The 20,919-nt window shown below is 34.9% G+C and overlaps 1 protein-coding gene across 1 annotated transcript in view; it reads left to right on the forward strand.

Moving 5' to 3' along the window:
• UNC13C (unc-13 homolog C) overlaps positions 1 to 20,919 on the forward strand; it is a 640,690-nt gene that overhangs the window by 326,161 nt on the left and 293,610 nt on the right. The window contains exons 14-16 of the mRNA XM_054239666.2: positions 10,954 to 11,022; positions 12,747 to 12,836; positions 14,799 to 14,927. Of these exons, the coding sequence (XP_054095641.2) occupies positions 10,954 to 11,022; positions 12,747 to 12,836; positions 14,799 to 14,927 (288 nt within the window). The remainder of the gene's footprint in view (positions 1 to 10,953; positions 11,023 to 12,746; positions 12,837 to 14,798; positions 14,928 to 20,919) is intronic.

Consider the following 20,919-nt stretch of genomic DNA (forward strand, 5'->3'; position numbering starts at 1 on the left):
AGCAATGCATGTGAGGTATATGAGGTAAATTAGAATAATCAAAGGAAAATGTGATTTATATTTAATGACAAATCAAATAAAATGCCAGTAAAGGGGAATACTCTTTGGGTTGGGAGTTATGAAGTTTAAGTTTCTATTGAAATTTAGCAAGTCAGTTTAGTCATCTAAGCATTAGTTCCTCAACATGCTCAATAAAGAAGATAATTCTTATTTTATCATGTTTCTCAAATTTAAAATAATGATAAACTGAAATAAAAGATGGCAAGCCAATTGTAAAAGTTAAAAGTGTCATTATATGAAGTATGAGAATTTTGTCTCTCCTGCCTTACCTAAAGCCATACCCTACCATATCAGCTACTTTTGATAGACAGATTGACTCTTGTAGAAGCTGGAACAAAAGAACGTTCTCTAGCCAGCTCAATAAAATACTGTTGTTACCAAATACCAGATCATAGAACAGTTTTGTTATGAAAACCTCATCTTGGTAACAGCGCTTGTTGTCTTGAGATTTTACCTGTAACATAAAGCATTCTGTGCTATTAAATTGTTTTGCTTCTAATATTCCATCTGGGTATATTGTGAAGAATAAGTCAACCTCATGGAACATTGAGCCTTTCTCCCTCTGAGAAAGATGTATTTAAGTGATTAATATCCACAATAAAAACTACCTGGAGGAAAATTACATAACTTGCTCCCTTACTTCATGCTGACCCAAAGAAGAGAGAGCAGATTAATTTCAGTACATTTTAGTGTTTTAGTAGCAATGTGGTTATAACAAACTTCATTTTTTAAATCCAATAACTTATTATAGAATAGGGCTAAAAGAAAGAGAAATGTTTCTTTAAACCACATTATGATAAGTTGGTGATTTGGTATATAAATTTGACTATGTTGTTCGAACTATTGAAAATAATGCCATTTTCTGAGTCAGATATACCTAAGTATAATATCTCCTGCCTCTACGTTGGAGCCTCAGATTTTTATTCACTTGACTGTTAAAGCTGATTCTGTCATCTAGGACCCAGTGACAATTATATGCTCTCTTCTTGATCCTTCTCAAAGGTGCATAACCTATACATTTGAGACTCCAAAAAATAAACCAGTGGAAAAATGTTTCTTACCTATGAGAATTGTAAAATAAATCTTCAAGAAAGGAAAACCATTATACATTTAGGAATTTTCATGTATAAATCTTACTGGAAATCATGATGTAAATGAAAAATGATCAAGAATAAAGTAAGAAGGACAGAACCCTTGGATATACAGAGGATATACAAGCAAAGTTTACCTAGAAAAATGGTTGGACCAATGGCATGACAATGATTTTTAAAAATGTGATTTTATCGCACTACTGCATTCCAGCCCAGGTGACGTAATGAGACCCTGTCTCTAAAAAAAGTGATATCGTAAAAGGTAAGGTAAACTATTTTGGGAAAAGGGTAGTATACAATACTGTTAACTGTCATAGAGACTTCAAGTAAAATAGATAAAGAAATTAGCCCATTGGATTTGGCAAATAGAAGGCCATCAGTCAGTGAAGCAATTGAAGTTAAAGCCTGATTTTATGAAGACTGTTCAGTGAATGGCATAGAAAAAGCTTGTCCAACCAATGGCCATGGGCTATATGCAGCCCAGAATGGCTTTGAATAAAGCACAACACAAATTCTTAAACTTTCTTAAAACATTGTGAGACTTATGCACTATTTTTTTATTGCTCATCAGCTGTTATTAGTGTTAATGTATTTTATGTGTGGCCCAAGACAATTCTTCTTCTTCTTCTAATGTGACCCGTGGAAGCCAAAAGATGCATAGCCCTGGCACAGAAGAATAGTTAGGTAAATTAAAGGTCATTTATTCACTAAAATATGATACAGTCATTAAACATCAAGTTTCTATGGAAGAATTTCATAATTAAGCAATGCACATGATATAATGATAAATGAAAACAGTATGCTATAAAGCTATATGCAATTTAATTCCAACATTGAACATACACACACACACGCACACACATTCACACACAAACATACAGGTTTAGAAATAAGGCTGGAAGGAAATGTGCTAAAATACCAATGATGTAGCCACCTGGTTGGATTAGAGCTGACAGATTGTTGGTTTTATTTTGTATTAATCTTTATACAACACTTAAAATGTTTTATAAAATATCTTAAATCTGTATTAACTTGATAATAAAATTCTGAAAGAAAGGGTTAAATTGGTTGAGAAAATAGACTATTATTTCCAGGAACTTAAACGAGAAGCAAAAAAGAGAGATTGGGCAAGTGTAAGAAGGTTTTTCCATATAAAAAGAGACTTTATTTTTATTTTCTGCTTGAGTAGGTATTTTAAAATTATTTAATAAGGAAAATATAAACATGTTTATAGAGTTTTAGAAAAGGAGTTAGGTGCAAGAGTGAGGCTGTGAATTTATCAGGTGGGAGAATAGGTGACTATAAGTACTATGGGCAGAAGGAGAGACTAGTCTTTAGAACGAGAAAGGACAAGCTCTGTTCTGAAATTTGAGGAAATAGTGTGAGAGTCCTTGCAGAGAACACTAAGCTTTTGATATAGAAGTGAAAAGTTGGGGTAGTTGTACCTTATTTTTTAATCCTTTTTTAAAGTTGTCTGGAAGGACAAGGACTGCTCATTTACAAGTGCTGTGCAGGAGGTGAAGGCGGTGGTAGAAGTTTGGAGAAGCTACTGAGGGGAATACTAAGAAGAATCTTTTCAGGAACATATAAAAAGAAATTCCTAGTAAAGCTGAAAGTGTCATTTGCTATTGGGCACTATAAATTTCTTGTCACAATTCTTGTGACTGTGAGACTTTCTTAGGGTGTGTCAGCATTCTGATGCTGATCTACTGAGAGATACAGCACATAGTTGGATTGACTCCAGGCCAAAATTTTGCAGAAAAGTGGCCTTGGGAAGGTGAGGAAATTCATATAAAGACAATGGAGTGAAAAGACAAGGTAAAGTGATTTGCCGTTAGCTCTAGTTTTTGATAAGTGGCACCATGAGAGAAGGAGGGGAGAAGTGGGGAAAGGGACAAAAGAGAGTGGAGGAGAGAAAACAGGCAGAGACAGAGGATTGTGGGAGGAACCTATTAATAGCACCTTTCAGTTAACATTTCAAAAGGTAAGTCTCAGGTTCAAAAGGTAACTCAGGGAGTAGATTGTTGAAAATTGATTGTAGAACAGTGGTGTGCTACAGCTGGCTGGTACCTGCTTATGAGAACTGATTGGTAAATTTTCAGGAATGTTGCATGCTGATTGTTAAACATGGCCATCCTTGAAATTGGACATAGTAAAAGTATTTACAACATGAAGGTTAGCAAATGCTAAAAATTAAGTCTTTTTGCTTTCACACAGCCACTTTACCAGCACATCACTGAGTGTAAATGTTGCTTGGAGTCCAGACAAAAAAGTCTCTATGTATGTTGAAGCCACTCCTGGGTAGATCAGGAGTTGATAAGAAACAAAACTCCATGAGGTGACAGTCAATATTTTAATTTTGAAAATGTTTTTAGGAAATGTATTTAGTGAATTATCTTGAAATACAAATATCAATCAATAGTAAAATTGATATTTTCTAGCTGTTTTTTCCATGAGTATATACATTCTCAAATGTATATGTTTTTTTCCGTGAGTATATGTACTGACGTATAAATGATATTTGTATTGACCAACCAACCTCTATAATATTTTCTTTATATACTCTTTTGGCTGCATTTTAAAAAAATCACTTCTTCATGTGACGAAGGGAAATGTGAAATATATGTATATATTTTTTTAATTTAGCAGAGTAGACATATTTTTTAATTAACACTTTAGAAGAGTTTGTTTCACTTTCACTATGCTACATGCATTTTAGTGATTTTTATAAAAATTTGGAAATACCTATTATTATATTTTTCATATGTGATGTAAAAGCAAAAATTGCCTCTGACAAAGTTAAACAGGCAAAGCGAACCTTATTCAAGGCTATTGCAATAGGGGAGGGAGGCCAGAACTCAATTTGAGCTCAACTCCACTGAAATGAAAGGCAAGACTGAAATAAGGAGAAAGTGGTGAAGGATGACAGTGGGGAGGTTGAATAATGGGATGTAACCAGTGCACTACAAACAAATTTGCAATTTTTTTTTCTGCGATTATGCCATTTTTGTTTGCTAATTACACCTCTTGGAAGTTAGGCTCCTATCATCCCAAGGAGGGTGGGGGATAGGGGTGCTCTCTCCTTGATGATTACATTTCAAAGGGAAGTCTCCCACGTCTTTCCAGGAGACTTTCTTGGATTATAAAACTGGCAAGAGGCTTTTAAAAATATTTCCATGTGAAGGAGCAGAAAAATAATAATTACAAGTGTTCTAAAGAAAATGCTTTAAGAAAAGGGAGGTCTAGAAGTAGGGTCAGGCAGAAGCCTATCTAAAGTTTAATCAGGCTAAGGGGTATGCTAAGGGTGTCTTCATCAGTGAACTATAACACTTCAATGCTTTTCAAGTTTTCCTGTGAAGGGACTCTTTAAATATACTTTGAATTGATGAAATGTATTAATTAGTTTGTCATTGAAAGTATCATTTTAGTGGCCTTTCATAATTTTGTGATATTTCTGTTGGTATCAAAATTAATCTCAAATCAACAAGAGCTATAAATATATGTTTATATGTTTAACACTAGTTGAATTATTTAAAATTATCAAAATTGCCTATGCATTATTTCTATTTGAAAAGTCTTTATGAATTGGTGTTTTTGGTATGATCTGGAAAACAAGTGTTACAATTTGCTCATCCTGTTCTGAATTCTTTTTATTTTATTCCTGAAAATTTTTCAAAAATCTAAGATAGCATGAATACATAGTTAGCTCCTCCCAGGGATGCTGAAGTAGGTGAGAGCTGAGAGGCTTAAGCATCATTAACTTCTGGTTAAATTCGTCCCTGCTGTTGGAGCCAGACTTTGAGAAAGAAAGAAATTAATGAGAGAAGCTGAGGGTGATGCAGAGGTTATCATACCCCTTCCTTACAAGAGCTTTTCCTTCCACACTTCCCCACTTCCTGGGGGAAACTTCCTGAAGGTGCACAATCAGGAGAGCAACTGCCTCCTCCCCCCGCCCCTGGGCCAAATCCAGTCTACCAACTCACCAACTAGTTTTGTAAGGTGCATAAGCTAAGAATTTTTAAAATATTTTTTAATGTTGAAAAAAAATTTAAAGGCTGTTATCTTGTGACACATTAAAAACTGTCTAAAATTCAAATTTCCACATCCATAAATAAAATTTCATTGGAAAGCAGTTATGCCTATTAGTTTACACATTGTCTATGACAGCTATTATGCCATAGTGTCAGAATAGTTGAGACAGAGTTGTCAAAGTGAAAAATATTTACTTACTAGCCCTTTGTAGACAGTTTACTAATACCTGGTCAAGTTATGCTGGTCAACCAATTAAACCAAGTTCTTTTTTTATTGCTTAGATTTACCTTTTATTTATTTTTGTAATTTATTTTAATTTCTAATCAGATACATGATAGTTGTACATATTTATGCAGTACAAGAGAAATTTTGATACATGCATACAATATGTAATGATAAAATCAGAATAGCTGGAATATCATCTCAAGCATTTATCAATTCTTCATGTCGGGAACATTCCAATTCCACTTTTTTAGTTATTTTGAAATATACAACAAATTACTGTTAACTATAGTTGCTCTACTGTGCTACCAAACACCAGATCTTATTCTCATTGTAGTTTTGAACCTGTGATAATACTTCTTATTAGGGAGAGAGATCCAAGATGGCTGATTAGCCGTAGCTCAGGATTGTAGCTCCCAGTGCAAGCACAGAGAGTAAGTGGATGCCACACTTCCAGACGAAATTTTGTTGCCCATGGACCAGGAGATTCCCAGTGGAGGAGCCCCACTGGTCGCTAGCATAACTCTTTTGGCCGGCGCACCTGTTTTACCGGCGCCCTGGCATGGTGGTTCTCAGTACGGAGTATATGGGACTGGGTGCCCTTTTAGTTGGCATTTGGAGCTCTGGGAAGGCAGAGTCACCCATTCAGCTGATTGAAGGAGGGGACTGAAGCGGGGAGCCAGACCAGGAGATTCCTGGGCAGAAAAGCACCACGAATCTCAATGCCACTGTTTCAGCCAGTGCAGTGTCCCCACAAGAAAACAGCAATTGGAAGCACTGAAGATTGAGAGTTTCACAGCAAGCACAGCTGAAACCGGGAAGGTCCAGCTCTGTGTGGGAGGGGCGTCCGCTGAAGGAAAATTAAGAAACAGAATAAACTTCATCACCAACAAGCTGGACGTCCACTCAGAGACCCAATCTAAAAGTCAGCAATTACAAAGATGACAGGTGGGTAAATCCACAAAGATGGAAAGAAGCCAGCACAAAAAGGCTGAAAATACCCAAAATCAGAATGTCTCTCCTTCTACAGGGGATCGCAGCTCCTCATCAGCAATGGAACAAGGCCTAATGGAGAATGAGTGTGATGAATTGACAGAATCAGGCTTCAGAAGGTGGATAATAAGAAACTTCTGTGAGCTAAAAGAACATGTTCTAACCCAATGCAAAGAAACTAAGAACTTTGAAAAAAAATTTTGACGAAATGCTAATGAGATTAGACAATTTAGAGAGGAATATAAGTGAATTAATAGAGCTGAAAAACACAATATGAGAACGTCGTGAAGTATGCACAAGTTTTAACAGTCGAATTGATCAAGCAGAAGAAAGGATATCAGAGGTTGAAGACCAACTTAATGAAATAAAACAAGAAGAAAAGGTTAGAGAAAAAAGGCTAAAAAGGAATGAGCAAATTTTTCAAGAAATATGGGACTATGTGAAAAGACCTAATCTACATTTGATAGGTGTACCTGAATGTGACGAAGAGAATGAATCCAAGCTGGAAAATATTCTTCAGGATATTATTCAGGAAAACTTTCCCAACCTAGCAAGGCAGGACAATACTCAACTCCAGGTAATACAGAGAACACCACAAAGATATTCCTCAAGAACAGCAACCCCAAGGCACATAATTGTTAGATTCACCAGGGTTGAAATGAAGGAGAAAATACTAAGGGCAGCCAGAGAGAAAGGTCAGGTTACCCATAAAGGGAAGCCTATCAGACTCACAGCAGATCTCTCAGCAGAAACCCTACAAGCCAGAAGAGAGTGGGGGCCAATATTCAACATCCTTAAAGAAAAGAACTTTCAACCCAGAATTTTATATCCAGCGAAACTGAGCTTCGTAAGTAAAGGAAAAATAAAATGTTTTGCGAACAAGCAAGTACTCAGAGATTTCATCACCACCAGGCCTGCTTTGCAAGAGCTTCTGAAAGAAGCATTACACATAGAAAGGAACAACTAGTATCAGCCATTCCAAAAACATACCAAAAGGTAAAGAGCATCACCATAATTAAGAATATACATCAACTAATGGGCAAAACAGCCAACTAGCATTAAATGGCAGTATTAAACTCATATATATCAATATCAATCCCAAATTTTAATGGACTAAATGCCCCAATCAAAAGACACAGACAGGCAAATTGGATAAAAAGCCAAGACCCATCAGTATGCTGCATCCAGACCCATCTCACATGCAAGAATGCACAAAGACTCAAAACAAAGGGATGGAGAAAGATTTACCAACCAAAAGGAGAGAAAAAAAAAAAAAAAAACAGGAGTTGCAATTCTCATCTCTGATAAAATAGACTATAAAGCAACAAAGAAGGACATTACATAATGGTAAAAGGATCAATGCAACAAGAAGAGCTAATGATCCTAAATATATACGTACCCAATACAGGAGCACCCAGATACATAAGGTAAGTTCTTAATTACTTACAAAGAGACTTAGACTCCCACATAATAATAGTGGGAGACTTTAACACTACATTGTCAATGTTAGACCGATCAATGAGACAGAAAATTAACAAGGATAATTTTAGGACTTGAACTCAGGCCTGAAATAGGTAAACTTAATAAACATTTACAGAACTCTGTACCCCAAATCCACAAAACACACATTTTTCTCAGTATCACATCACACCTATTCTAATAGTGACCACAAAATTGGAAGTAAATCACTCCTCAGTAATTGCATAGCATTTCACAGGTTTAAATGAAATATTTGTTGGCTGCTTGTTTGTTATTTTCCTCCCTTATTCCTTCCTGTCTCCATTGTTAAGCACATTTATTGGCATAAAAGAGGTTTTTAATACCCATTTTTAGACTGCATTCTAGCCTGGGCAATAGAGCAAGATTCCTGTTCTCTCTCCCTCTTTCTCCTTCTCTTTCTTTCTCTCTTTTATCCTTTTTTTCTTTCTTTCTCTCTCTTTTTCTTTCTCCTTTTCTTTCTTTTTCTTCCTTTCTTTTTTTCTGTTTAAAAAATTCTTATTATTATTCTTATTATTGATTTGCCCCCTACTAGACATATGTGGCCCTTATTTAATAAAAAACTGAATAATGTGGCAGTTTTAGATATTGTGCCATGTCCCTCAGGGAAACATTTTTTAATCACCCAGTCTTTTGTTATTCCTCAAATCACACCCTACAGGCAGTAGGCTTCCTCTGCTCTGCAAAGGCAGTCTTACTCTAGTTAAGTTGAAATGTTGTAAATAAAATTAAATTTCAAGCTGTCCTGCTGTTTAGAGAATCGCTATGAAAATTCAATCAGCAGCATACTTTTAATTTCATATCATATGATGTTGTTCCGGATTCAGTGACAAGAAGCCCAGCAGTTTTCTTCACAGTTTTCTGTTTTCCTTGAATGTAAATTTTCCAGCTGGGCACCAAAGACTAAGTAGGGAAACCAAATGTGTGAACTGTGTCAGTCAGGATTCTGTTCAGCTGCATGAAATAGAAACTCACTTAATACATTTAAATAAATAAGATTTCCCCCTCTCCTTTCCCACCCATGGAAACTGAGTCCAGTGGTGAGGAATTCAGAGCTGGTATAGCTGCTCAGTATTGTAATATTTTAAAAAGGTGGGGATATGGGGTGCAGTGGAATCCTTTTTCTCCATTTGTTCTTTTCATTTTCATCTAATGGGAATGAAATAAATGCTCTATCTTCTGGAGTCTATTATAGGTTTTAGGTGGGAAAAAGGAAGAAGCACAAAGGGCAAAAGTTAAGTCTGAAAGGTATTCCTAACAAAGAATTATATAGCAAACACTATCTGCCAGGCGCTCTTTGAAAATCTTTCAAAACATTAAGTCTTTCGTAGTATGGTAGCTGGGTCTATTTTATTTAATTAGTGGTATACATCTCATTGGCCAAAAACATGTTATGTAGTCATTTTTGGAGGAAAAGAGGCCTGAGAGGATGAGCATTTCATATGGGTACATTTAACACATGATATTCTTTTAGTAAGGAACAGCAGGAGAATGCATATTTGACAGACAACCAGCACTGTTTGCCCCAGTGTGTGTAAGAGGGCCAATGATTTGGGCCATAGTATCGTTGATCAGTCACTTCAATTGTCTCGATGATTTGTGTCAAACACAGATACAAGGCATCCAGAGATGTAATACAAATCATGCTCACTTTTATGATCATCTGAATGATTAACTTTACTATGACCTAAATTAATTATTTTAGTGGTTCTTCTCTTTTCTCATCTGGATTGAGGGCCACCAACCCAAATGCATGGAAGTAGGAGAGTTAAGAAAGGACTGTATAGCTTGCCTCATCTGCTGGAAGGTATAATGGAGAGTGGCAGAGAAAGATCTAAGACATTGAATTCATCTGTATTTTTTGTAGGTTTGTTGCAGTAAGGGGTCTTAACCTGTCAAACAAGACAGTGTGCTTCTGGAAGGCAGGGCTCATTTCTTAGGCTGCTTTATTGCCTTCACAGAGGTTAACACAAAGGTGATACTCAAACTTTCTTCACAGATGTATAAATCTGATGATGGCATTTTATTTAGAAAATTGGAGCTTCGGCTTAAGAACAATTTATCAAATCCTGTTACTATTCAGCTCACTCCATCAAGATCAGTGACTTCAAGGCATAAGAGTTATATACACCATAAATCCACCTCCTATGTGACTACTGGGAGAAGTTTTCATTTTTGTCAATATTCTCCAAAATGCAATTTGGTGTTTACAGAATATTAATGTTGGCAGGGATATTTTCTGTCATTTAATCTTACATCTTCTACTTTTTTTTTGTGAGAAAACTGGGATTCGGAATAGTGGTGTGTCTACCTATAAGGATTGTGTGTATGACTTTTATGTTTTGTCTTTGTTTTTATTTAATCCACACAACTTTAACCATATACTTAAGAGAAAAGCTCTTTATTTTCACTGTCTTCAAATACTTCTGTGAGGACAGTGCAACACTTAACCCACATCAAAAGGAAGCAACAGCAGTTTTTTGGCTTCATTTTTATACTATTTTAGCACTAAATCATACACTGTCTTTAAAAGTAATTGATCCTCTCAGATTATGAAGTCTATGTTTGCTTCCAGAAAGAATTTTTTTTCAAATTGGTTTTGACAAAAATAACAGCTGCTCTCACTTCCGTGGGTAGGAAAAATGCAAAAACTCTAATACATTGTCTGGAGAGGTGGCATGGAGTACAGGAATAAAAAGAAGGATGGGTTATATTTTCTCTTGCTGATGCGTTACATTGCTATGAATTATTACACATAGAGAAATTTACTTGTCTGATCTCTTTCTATAAAATGCAAGTCTCTAGATACTTTGTTAGAACAGTTACACATTTCTCATTAATCACAGAAAGGAAGTATGACTTATAGAAAAGACCATGAATTTGGTGTCAAAGAGACCTGAATTGGAATCACTGCTATGCAGTGATTATAATCTTAGGCAAGTCATTGATATATTTGATCCTCCCTTTCTATAAAATAGGGACAAAACTAAGAATTATTATGAGGTCTTTAGAATAGTCATGTATTTCCATTCTCCTATTTTGTGTTTGCTTTGTACAGAGGGAAAAATTCATAAAACTACTGGACCAGTTGCATAATTCTTTGAGGATTGATCTGTCGAAGTACAGGGTATGTACAAAATTACTTGCCTAAAAGCAAACTGTTATGTTTGGTCTAGATAATTTCTTACTGTATTGTAAAAATTACCCATCATGTAATAGAAAAATAAAAATAGTGATCTCAGGTGCTATCACCCTTAGATAGATAGACTACAACAATACTGTGTGAGTGTATGCGTGTGTGTACGTGTGTGTACACACATGCAACTTTAATTTTATAATTTTTTAAATAGTCATCAGATTCAGTAACCCTCAGCTAATTTATGAAGTAGACTATGGCCCACTTCTCATTTTGAAAAGTCATCTTTTGTTACTGAATATTCTGCTGATATTTCCCCAGTTTTTGAGCTTCCTACTTAATTTCCTGCCTTATTCTCTCTCCTCCTGGATCATGGTACCAAGAGTGTCATATGTTCTTGGAAACCTGTCCACAATTCACTGTCAACAGTTCTATATATCACCTCCCAGGGAAACAAATACACATACTACAAGTATATTCATTTATATATGTGAACAAATATACACACACATAATTTTAGTTACAAAATATCTTAGTTACAAAAATTTAGTTATACATTTTAGTTACAAAATGCCTGTAGTCATAACTAATAGATGCTCTCTTATATCTTGCGTTGTTTAACAATTTATCCTAAGTCAATTTGAACATGTCTATCTCCCAGGTATTCATTTTTAATTAGTCTCTTATTGAATACTTTAATTGCATACTTATAGAAGTTATAATACCACATTTAATCAAATTTATTATTATTTCAAGTTGGATATTTTATGATGGATCTGAGCCAAGATAATGAGAAGAGAACAACCATGCAAGCCATTGAGAAAGACATTTGGGGGCAAGAAGGGCTTCGAAGCTACATCATTCACCACCTTATCATAGGCATGCTAACCCTGTTCAAGTTCATGAATATCTAGTAATTAGCTGTGGTTTTTCCTAATGGCTCTTCAGAAGAGCATGTTAATATGTGAAGTTGACCAAAGTTAAAATTGTTTTAGTTAAAAAAATTTAATTATAACTTTTCTTTTCTTCAAAATTCTGAACATCTGTATTTTTAAATGATACTTCTTATCGAACTTTACTTCTCCTGAAGTTCTCATCAAACTTCAGGAGAGACTATATGAGGCAAACTTATTTTTTTAACTTTTAAAAGTTTTTTGTGACTAAAAACAAATACAGCACATGTATAATTTCCAAAGTATTTTTTAAAAAGTATCTATCTTGGGCTGGGCGCGGTGGCTCACACCTGTAATCCTAGCACTTTGGGAGGCCAAGGTGGGTGGATCACCTGAGGTCAGGAGTTCAAGACCAGCCTGGCCATCATGGTGAAACCCCATCTTTAGAAAAAAAAAAGTATCTATCTTGAGAGAATCATGAAAATATTTTCACATGTACACTTCCTAATTTTAGTAGCAAGACTGTTTTTGGAGCAAACATTAACATCATAGCATTGTAATAATGATATTGTTTTGCATTTTATTGCACTGTAAGAATAAATAGAAGAGTACAGCTTTTCAAGAGTATAAAGATAATATTTTCAAATTATTTATATTCTTTAATCTTTTATGATAAAATATTTTAAGGATACTTTAGGGATATTTTAAAAACTGTATCATTTGCTTTCCATTTTCTTTCACAAGAAGCTAGTTTTAGTTTATTTTCCCACAGGAGGTTTAATGCTGACAACTTTATCCATTTTCTATTTCCTAATTAACCAGGAAAACTTTCCTGCAAGCAATACTGAAAGACTGCAAGATCTGAAATCAACTGTTGACCTGTTAACAAGTATCACCTTTTTTAGGATGAAGGTATCTCATTTTATTTCTGTCACCATTTTGATATGACATAGAATACATTCACCCCTGTTAAAGTCTTGCTTTACCCTCTTCTTGATCAAGTCCTATGTCAACCCCATCAATTGAGCTATACTATTCTTTGCCTGAACTCGATGAATCTTCCAATATAAGGTATAGTGAAGAAGGGATCATCCTAACCACTTAAAATACTCTGATAATTTGGCTCAAATTTAGTTCTCAGTTAAATCCATTTTAGATAAAGCTCTCTAATAAGTGGATGTGGCACTTAAAAAATATCCAAAGAATGTTAAATGGAAATGGATTTCACTTCTAATTTTAGTTTTAGCTTAGATGTTTTGCTGACTTTTTTGCTGCAAGAAAGTAGCTGACTCTTTTAAGTTTACTCCAGTTGTGGCAACTTCCATATTCATCCCTGGGAATGTCTGTGGAGGAATATATTCGATCACCTATCTATTGGTATAATTGGCTAGGCCTTACAAACCAGGCATTTATTTTTAGATACATAGTTCCTGCTTTAATTGAAATTTCTCTGCATTCGTAGTTTTGGCTTACAATGCAACCTATGTAAAGCATTTTTAGAAACTATTTGCCAGGCTATGGGCTAAAATATATGCTCTTTGATAGAGAGTATTATGTTGCTTATTCAGAAAATTCCTAAATAGAAACTTTTTTTCTTTTCATTTGCCCATATTTTTTTAATTAGAACCTCTAAAAATGGTATTTTGTTAAAAAAAAAAAGAGAGAGAGAGAGAGAGACATAAAGAAAAACTTCATCAGTGCTCATTTAGATTCTTTAAAGTTAAATTAAAATTCATTTGGTTTAAAATCAGGCTGAACTAGATGACTAGAACAAATAGAATTTACATCAGTTCTAATGCACTGTCCGTAGCTTCTGGAACAATGTACAGATAATGATGGGGAGACCCAATCAAGTTGACTCGGATTGACAAGTGATGTCTGCCATTGACACAGAGGAGTGAGGAATGGGAGGATGGGGAATGCCAGGACATTGCTACTCACTTATCATGCCTCCTCGCTTTAAACCACTGTCTCCTTAAACTTGTAACTACTCCTCCCTGACCCTCACTCCCAGCTGATTACTTTGCTTTCTATGTTAATGAAAACAAATAGGAAGAAAGAAAGAGGAGCATCCTCAAGCTCCAACCACATGTTCCCACAAACTCCCCCAGTATGTACTTCCTTGTATGTGTCCACATATTCTTTTTTTTTTTTTTTTTTTTGCTATTGATGAACCATCTGTTTTCTTAGAAAATGTGGTCTCTTCTACATGTGCAATTGATTTTTTCTTCTCTTTTGCACTGAAATATCAGTCTAGCAGTCCTCTCCACTCTCCTAAATTGTCAGCTTTCCCCTATGTATGTGTTACTGAATTTACAGCCTTCAAAATACTGTTTGGCTTTGCTTTCTTCTGTAGCTACTACCCCAGTTCATTTCCCTTAATAGCAAAACTCCTCAAAATAGTCATCTAAGCACTTCCTATTTTTCCTCCATTTTTCTTTTTGACATACTTCATCATATAATATATTTCACATATTTACTTTGTTTATTATTTACTGAAACTTAAGCCTGTAAGGAAAGGGATTTTTGTTTCTATCGTTCACTGCTGTATCACCATTATCTGACATATAGGAAGTGACAAATATTTGTTAAATGATGGAATGAAATGAAATCAAAGAATGCATGAAGTTTTCACTGGTCACATTAAGTGATTCCATGTGAGTGTTTACAACCATTATCATTTTCAATAGGTTTTTATATCAGCAAGTTAAAATGAATACTTACATATTTAAAACCCCATAGTAAGATGACACAAACTGAACATAGAAAAATGAACTAAAAGTATTTGTTGAATATATATTTGAGTAGTTTATACTGGATTACAAAGTTTTATTGTTGCAGTTGGGAAAATAAGTGCCTCTCTTTGTCTGTCAGGTTCTGGAGCTGCAAAGCCCCCCAAAAGCTAGCATGGTGGTGAAGGATTGTGTAAGGGCTTGCCTGGATTCTACATACAAGTATATTTTTGACAATTGCCATGAGCTCTACTCCCAACTAACAGACCCGGTAAGAAAATATGTGTCTTTTATAATCCCCAGTTTTGCTTCTAATATGTTTCAGTAAGTTTAGAATGATAGTAAATAGAAAAGTATGTTCATTTAATTTTACATTACCTGCAAATTTGAGAATGTCCATACCTTTTCTTCACATTTGAATATTACTTTCTTATACATGAACTAATTCACTCCTTAAAATAACTTTATGTAGTAAAGGCACACACTATTTAAGGTTTTAGCTGGATAATCAGTTTCAGAAGAATGAAATGATTTTCTCAAGGTTACACAGTAGGTAGGTGGCAGATTTGGGACTAGATATTAGAATTCCAACTTGTTTCTGTGTTCTTCCTCTAACTCATACTACCTTCCATATCATTTTACCTCATGAAAGTGATAAAGAAATTTTTATAGAACTGGATAGTAAAATTGTTATATATGTTAATTAAATAAATATTTCAAAAATACAATTTAAATCAAAACCACAATGAGATACAATCTCATATCAGTAGTAATGGCTATTTTTATTATTATTTAAAATTTTTATTTACATAGGTTTTTGGGAAACAGGTGGTATTTGGTTACATAAGTAAGTTGGTGATTTGTGAAATTTTGGTGCACCTGTCAACCAAACAGTATATACTGAACCCAATTTGTAGTCTTTTATCCCTCACCCCCCACCAATCCTTTCCCCAGAGTTCCCGAAGTCCACTATATTATTCTTATGCATTTGTATCCTCATAGCTTAGCTCCCACTTATGAGTGAGAACATACAATGTTTAGCTTTCTATTTCTGAATTACTTTACTTAGAGTAATAGTCTCCTGTTCCATGCAGGTTACCGTGAATGCCATTAATTCGTTCCCTTTTACGGCTGAGTAGTATTCCATTGTGTGTGTGTGTGTGTGTGTGTGTATCACTGGATACACACACACACACACACACACACACACATATATATATATGTTTCAATAAGTTTAGAATAATATTAAATAGAAAAGTATGTTCATTTAATTTTACATGACCTGCAAATTTGGGAATTTCTATACATTTTCTTCACATTTTAATATCACTTTCTTATACATGAACTTATTCACTGCTTACAATAACTTTATGTAGTAAAGGCACATACTATGTGTGTGTGTGTGTGTGTGTGTGTGCGTGTATCACAGTTTGTTCACTCATTGATTGATAGACATTTGGGCTGGTTCTAAATTTTTGGAATTGTAAATTGTGCTGCTATATACTTGAGTGTGCAAGTATCTTTTTTGTACACTGACTTCTTTTCCTCTGGGTAAATACCCAGTGGTGAGATTGCTGGACTAAATGGTAGTTTTACTCTTAGTTCTCTCAGGAATCTCTACACTGTTTTCCATCATGGTTGTACTAATTTGCATTCCCACCAGCAGTGCGGAAGTATTCTCTTTTCACTGCATCCATGACAACATCTATTATTTTTTAATTTTTTTTTCACTATAGCCATTCTTGCAGGAGTAATATGGTATTGCATTGTGGCTTTAATTTGCATTTCCCTGATCATTAGTGATGTTGAGCATTTTTTGTATATTTGTTGACCATTTGCATATCTTCTTTTGAGAATTGTCTATTCACGTCCTTAGCCCACTTTCTGATAAGATTATTTTTTTCTTCCTAATTCGTTTGAGTTTCTTGTAGATTCTGGATATTAGTCCTCTGACAGATGTATAGATTGTGAAGATTTTCTTCCACCCTTTGTGTTGTCTGTTTACTCTGTTGACTGTTCCTTTTGCTGTGTGGAAGCTCTTTAATTAAATCCCACCTATTTATCTTTGTTTTTGTTGCATTTACTTTTGGGTCATAGTCATGAAGCCTTTGCCTAAGCCAGTGTCTAGAAGGGTTTTTTTTAAAATATTATCTTCTAGAATTTTTATAGTTTCAGGTCTTAAATTTAAGTTCCTTGTTCTATCTTGAGTAGATTTTTGTATCAGATGGGAGATGAAGATCCAGTTTCATTCTCCTACATGTGACTTGCCAATTATCCCAGCACCATTCGTTGAATAGGGTGTCCTTTCCCCACTTTATGTTTTCTTTGTCAAAGATCAGTTGGCTGTAAGTATGTGGGTTTATTTATGTGTTCTCTATTCTCTTCCATTGGTCTATGTGCCTATTTTTATACTATTACCATGCTGTTTTGGTGACTGTGACTTTATAGTATAGTTTGAAGTTAGATAATGTGATGTCTCCAGATTCATTTTTTCCACTTTGTCTTGTTTCGGCTATGTGGGCTCTTTTTTTTTGTTCCATATAAATTTTAGAATTGTTTCCTGTAGTTCTGTGAAGAATAATGTTGGTATTTTGATAGGAATTGCATAGAATATGTAGATTGCTTTTGGCAATGCAGTCATTTTCACAATATTGATTCTACCCATCCATGAGCATGCAGAATGGCTATTATTAAAACATCAAAAAACAATACATACTGTTGAGGCTGCAGAGAAAAGGGAATGCTTATACATTGTTGGTGGGAATGTAAATGTGTTCAGCCACAGTGGAAAGGAGTATGGAGATTTCTCAAAAATCTTAAAACAGAACTACTGTTTGACCTATAGAAAGCAAATCAAACAGGCATATGCTTGCTACCTATAACCGTGAGTTAACATTTACCAATATTTCTCAGCTGTTTTTTAAAGACATTAAATGTTACACACAAAACAGTATTTTGGTTGTATTTCCCAATCTCATACCATTCCGTTTTTTCTCTGGAGAAGAACACTTCTCTAATATTGGTGAGTTTGAACATATTTTCATGTATGATCAATGAATACTTGAGTGTTATGTTCTGTGAATTGCCTGTCAATCTTTTGTGGATGTTTCTCTTGGTTTCCTTGTCTGTTACTTGCTAATTTATAGCAAATTCTAAAAATATTGTAAAAACTAATCTTTTTTGGTTATGTGGATTTCATAAATTACTTCTGTCTTGATGACATGTCTTTTTGTTATATTGAAGTTTTCTAATGCATACTATGACATGTATTTCTAGTCTATAAAATTGGCTTTTACAAATGTAGTCTAGCTTGGGCAACCTGGGCCACATAGTGAGACCCTATCTTTACAATTTTTTTTTAATTAGCTAAGTGTGATGATATGTGTCTATATTCACATCTACTTAGGAGGGTAAGGTGGTTAGAGTGAGCCCAGGAATTGGAGGTTAGAGTGAGCTGTAATTGCTCCACTGCATTCCAGCCTGGGTGAGAAAGCAAGACCCTGTCTTTATTTTTTTTTAAAAAGTGTGTCTATTGCCTATCCTCTTTTCTGAAGAGTGTGGTTGCTCCACTGGACACTAAAAACTGTGTGATTATCTATGGAACATTCTGTTTATTTGGGGAGGCAAATTCTAGAAAGCAAATGTTAGGTGAAGGCAAGTAAGACTGCATTTTAATCTAGGTTTCACATAGTATGATATCTTTCTGAGGTTACTGGTTTGTTTTTTGGATTCTGTTTTTTACCTTATAGGTAAGAAAAATTAAGCTGAGTTTGCATTGTATAAGCAAAACAATATATAACCTCATGATTGTTCATAATGTTAGCTTATCAGCTCTGTTAGATATGCTCTACTTTTAAAATTTGGTCCTCCAGTATTTCTAGGAGCTAAATTGGTTCTCACTTATACTTTCCCATGAGTAGCTTTCTAATGACTTTTCTTTTTCTATTCTCTGCTCTCCACCTTCCTCCCATAGGGCTCTTTCAATTCTTTTACATTTTTCAACAACATTATCTTTATTTTACCTAAAGGCTGAGATTGAAACTTTTTATTATACCATGTAATTACCCATGCATTTTTTTTTGACAGAGTCTTGCTCCGTCACCCAGGCTGGAGTTCAGTGGTGCAATCTCGGCTTACTGCAACCTCCACCTCCTGGGTTCAAGTGATTCTCCTGCCTCAGCCTCTTGAATAGCTGAGATTACAGGTGCTCACCACCATGCCTGGCTAATTTCGTATTTTTAGTAGAGACAATGTTTCACTATGTTAGCCAGGCTGGTCTTGAACTCCTGACCTCAAGGGATCTGTGTGTCTCAGCCTCCCAAAGTGCTGGGATTACAGTTGTTGGCCCCATGCACAACTTTACAATCAGTCTTGTCAAATTTTACCAGCTTCAGTTTCCTGTTCCTCACATTCCTGAACTAAACTGTTCTACTCTCATGAGCTCTAAATTTTATAATCTGCATGAATCTGCCATCCTCTTTCACATCCCCACATTCGTGCATCCTGTTCTGTATGCCTAAAAAAACTCTCCCACCCTTCCTGCTTTCACGAAAATCCAACTCAAATATGATTTTTGTTAATAAAAAAATTCTTCATGGTACCCATTAAAGAATGGTAAAGCAGACCATTCAAAGAGGAGTATTGCAATAGTTGCACAGAAAGGCTACCACAATAGGATTTTATAGTAGGAGAGAGAAATTGGCCTCAACTCTAAATACCACAGAAAAAAAGTGGGAATTGATAGCCAAAGAGCATAAGGCAAGGGGGTTCCTGGATAAAAAATACTAAGAGGTAACATTTGGCATAAGAGGGGATTCTGGCTAAAAGATCTGATGAGATTCTTGCTAAAGGCAGACCAGGGTGATCAAATATCACCTGAGGCATTGTGGAGGAAGGAAACCTGATCAGATATCAAAGTGTGATCAGATATCAAGGATGAAAAATTCTGGCTAAACTGAGAAAATTCTTGCTGCAATTGGACAATGCAGAAAGTAACATGGAATTTCAGAAGTTGAGGCATGGTTAAAAAGAACTCAGAAGAGTTTGACCAAAGTTTGGTCAAAGAGAGAATCTTGATCATGTCCTCAGCTACTAATTGATACTCAGTGGATGAATTAAACTGCCAAGGTAAAGTGGTATACCTTACTTAATGTCTTTCTAATACATAAATAACAACAACAATAATTTAAAAAACAGTTTATATCTGTAAGTGAGCTTTGTAGGCAGTTCGTACAAAGCAAACATGACCCTAACAAAAAGTAAATGAAGTATGTCACATCAAAATAATCTAATATAGCTTAATGTTTTCTAACTTACTTTCAAAAAGGATATTTACATAATTTTCTTTCTAACTAGTTTCATTTTTAGGTAGATAGATCTTAGATTTTATGTGAAATTTTGTTAATGTAGGGAATGCTCGGTGCTAAGCTTTGTATCTTGGAAAAATGCTTTTTCATAAACATTGTTATTATTTGAAATTATAAAGGAAGTATTCATCAGAGTTGAATTATTAAAGAGATTAATAATCTCTAGAGCCCTTTTGAAACCATCTAGGAATATTTTAAATGATTAAGGTTTATCTATTCTCAGTTGGCTGCAACTCCATGCTCCTAAGAGCTCAAGTTAAGACCTTTTTGTCTCATATCATACATCTCACCTGTCTTCAAATTCTAATTATTCTACCTTCAAAATTAAATAGCTTCATTTCAAAATATATCCAAAATCTTACCACTTTTCACCAGATCCATGCTTCTACTCTTGCTCAAAACCATAATCACTGTTTACTTGGATGACTATGTAACTTCCTAAGAGAGCTCTATGTGTCCACCCCATCATCTTATGTCTCTTATCAACAGAGAAGCCAGAGAATTATTCTTTGAAAAAGAAAGTCAGATGATATCACTCTTCCACACAGAATGTTTGAAGGCCCTTCATTTAAGCTAAATTCAAAGTCCTACAAAACCCACATGATCTGGCACATGTTACATTTCCCCTCCCTCCTACTCTAATTCTGCTCCCTTGCACATATCTCCATGTGACTGGAGAACCAGTGAAGAGTTGATGTGCAGTGAAGTAATGTGAACTATGCTTTACCCCTGCTTTTTATGACAGAGACAGAATTTAGGACAGTGCCAAGTAGGTGGTCACAAAAGCACTCATTGAATGAATTGAATACACGAATAAACTTGCTTTTCTCTAAATAATATGGTAAGAAATTATGGATACATTCCACATATTATAAGTAAGATTAAATGAACCACCCT

Source organism: Callithrix jacchus, chromosome 8, assembly GCF_049354715.1.
Source record: "Callithrix jacchus isolate 240 chromosome 8, calJac240_pri, whole genome shotgun sequence".
NCBI lineage: Eukaryota > Metazoa > Chordata > Mammalia > Primates > Cebidae > Callithrix > Callithrix jacchus.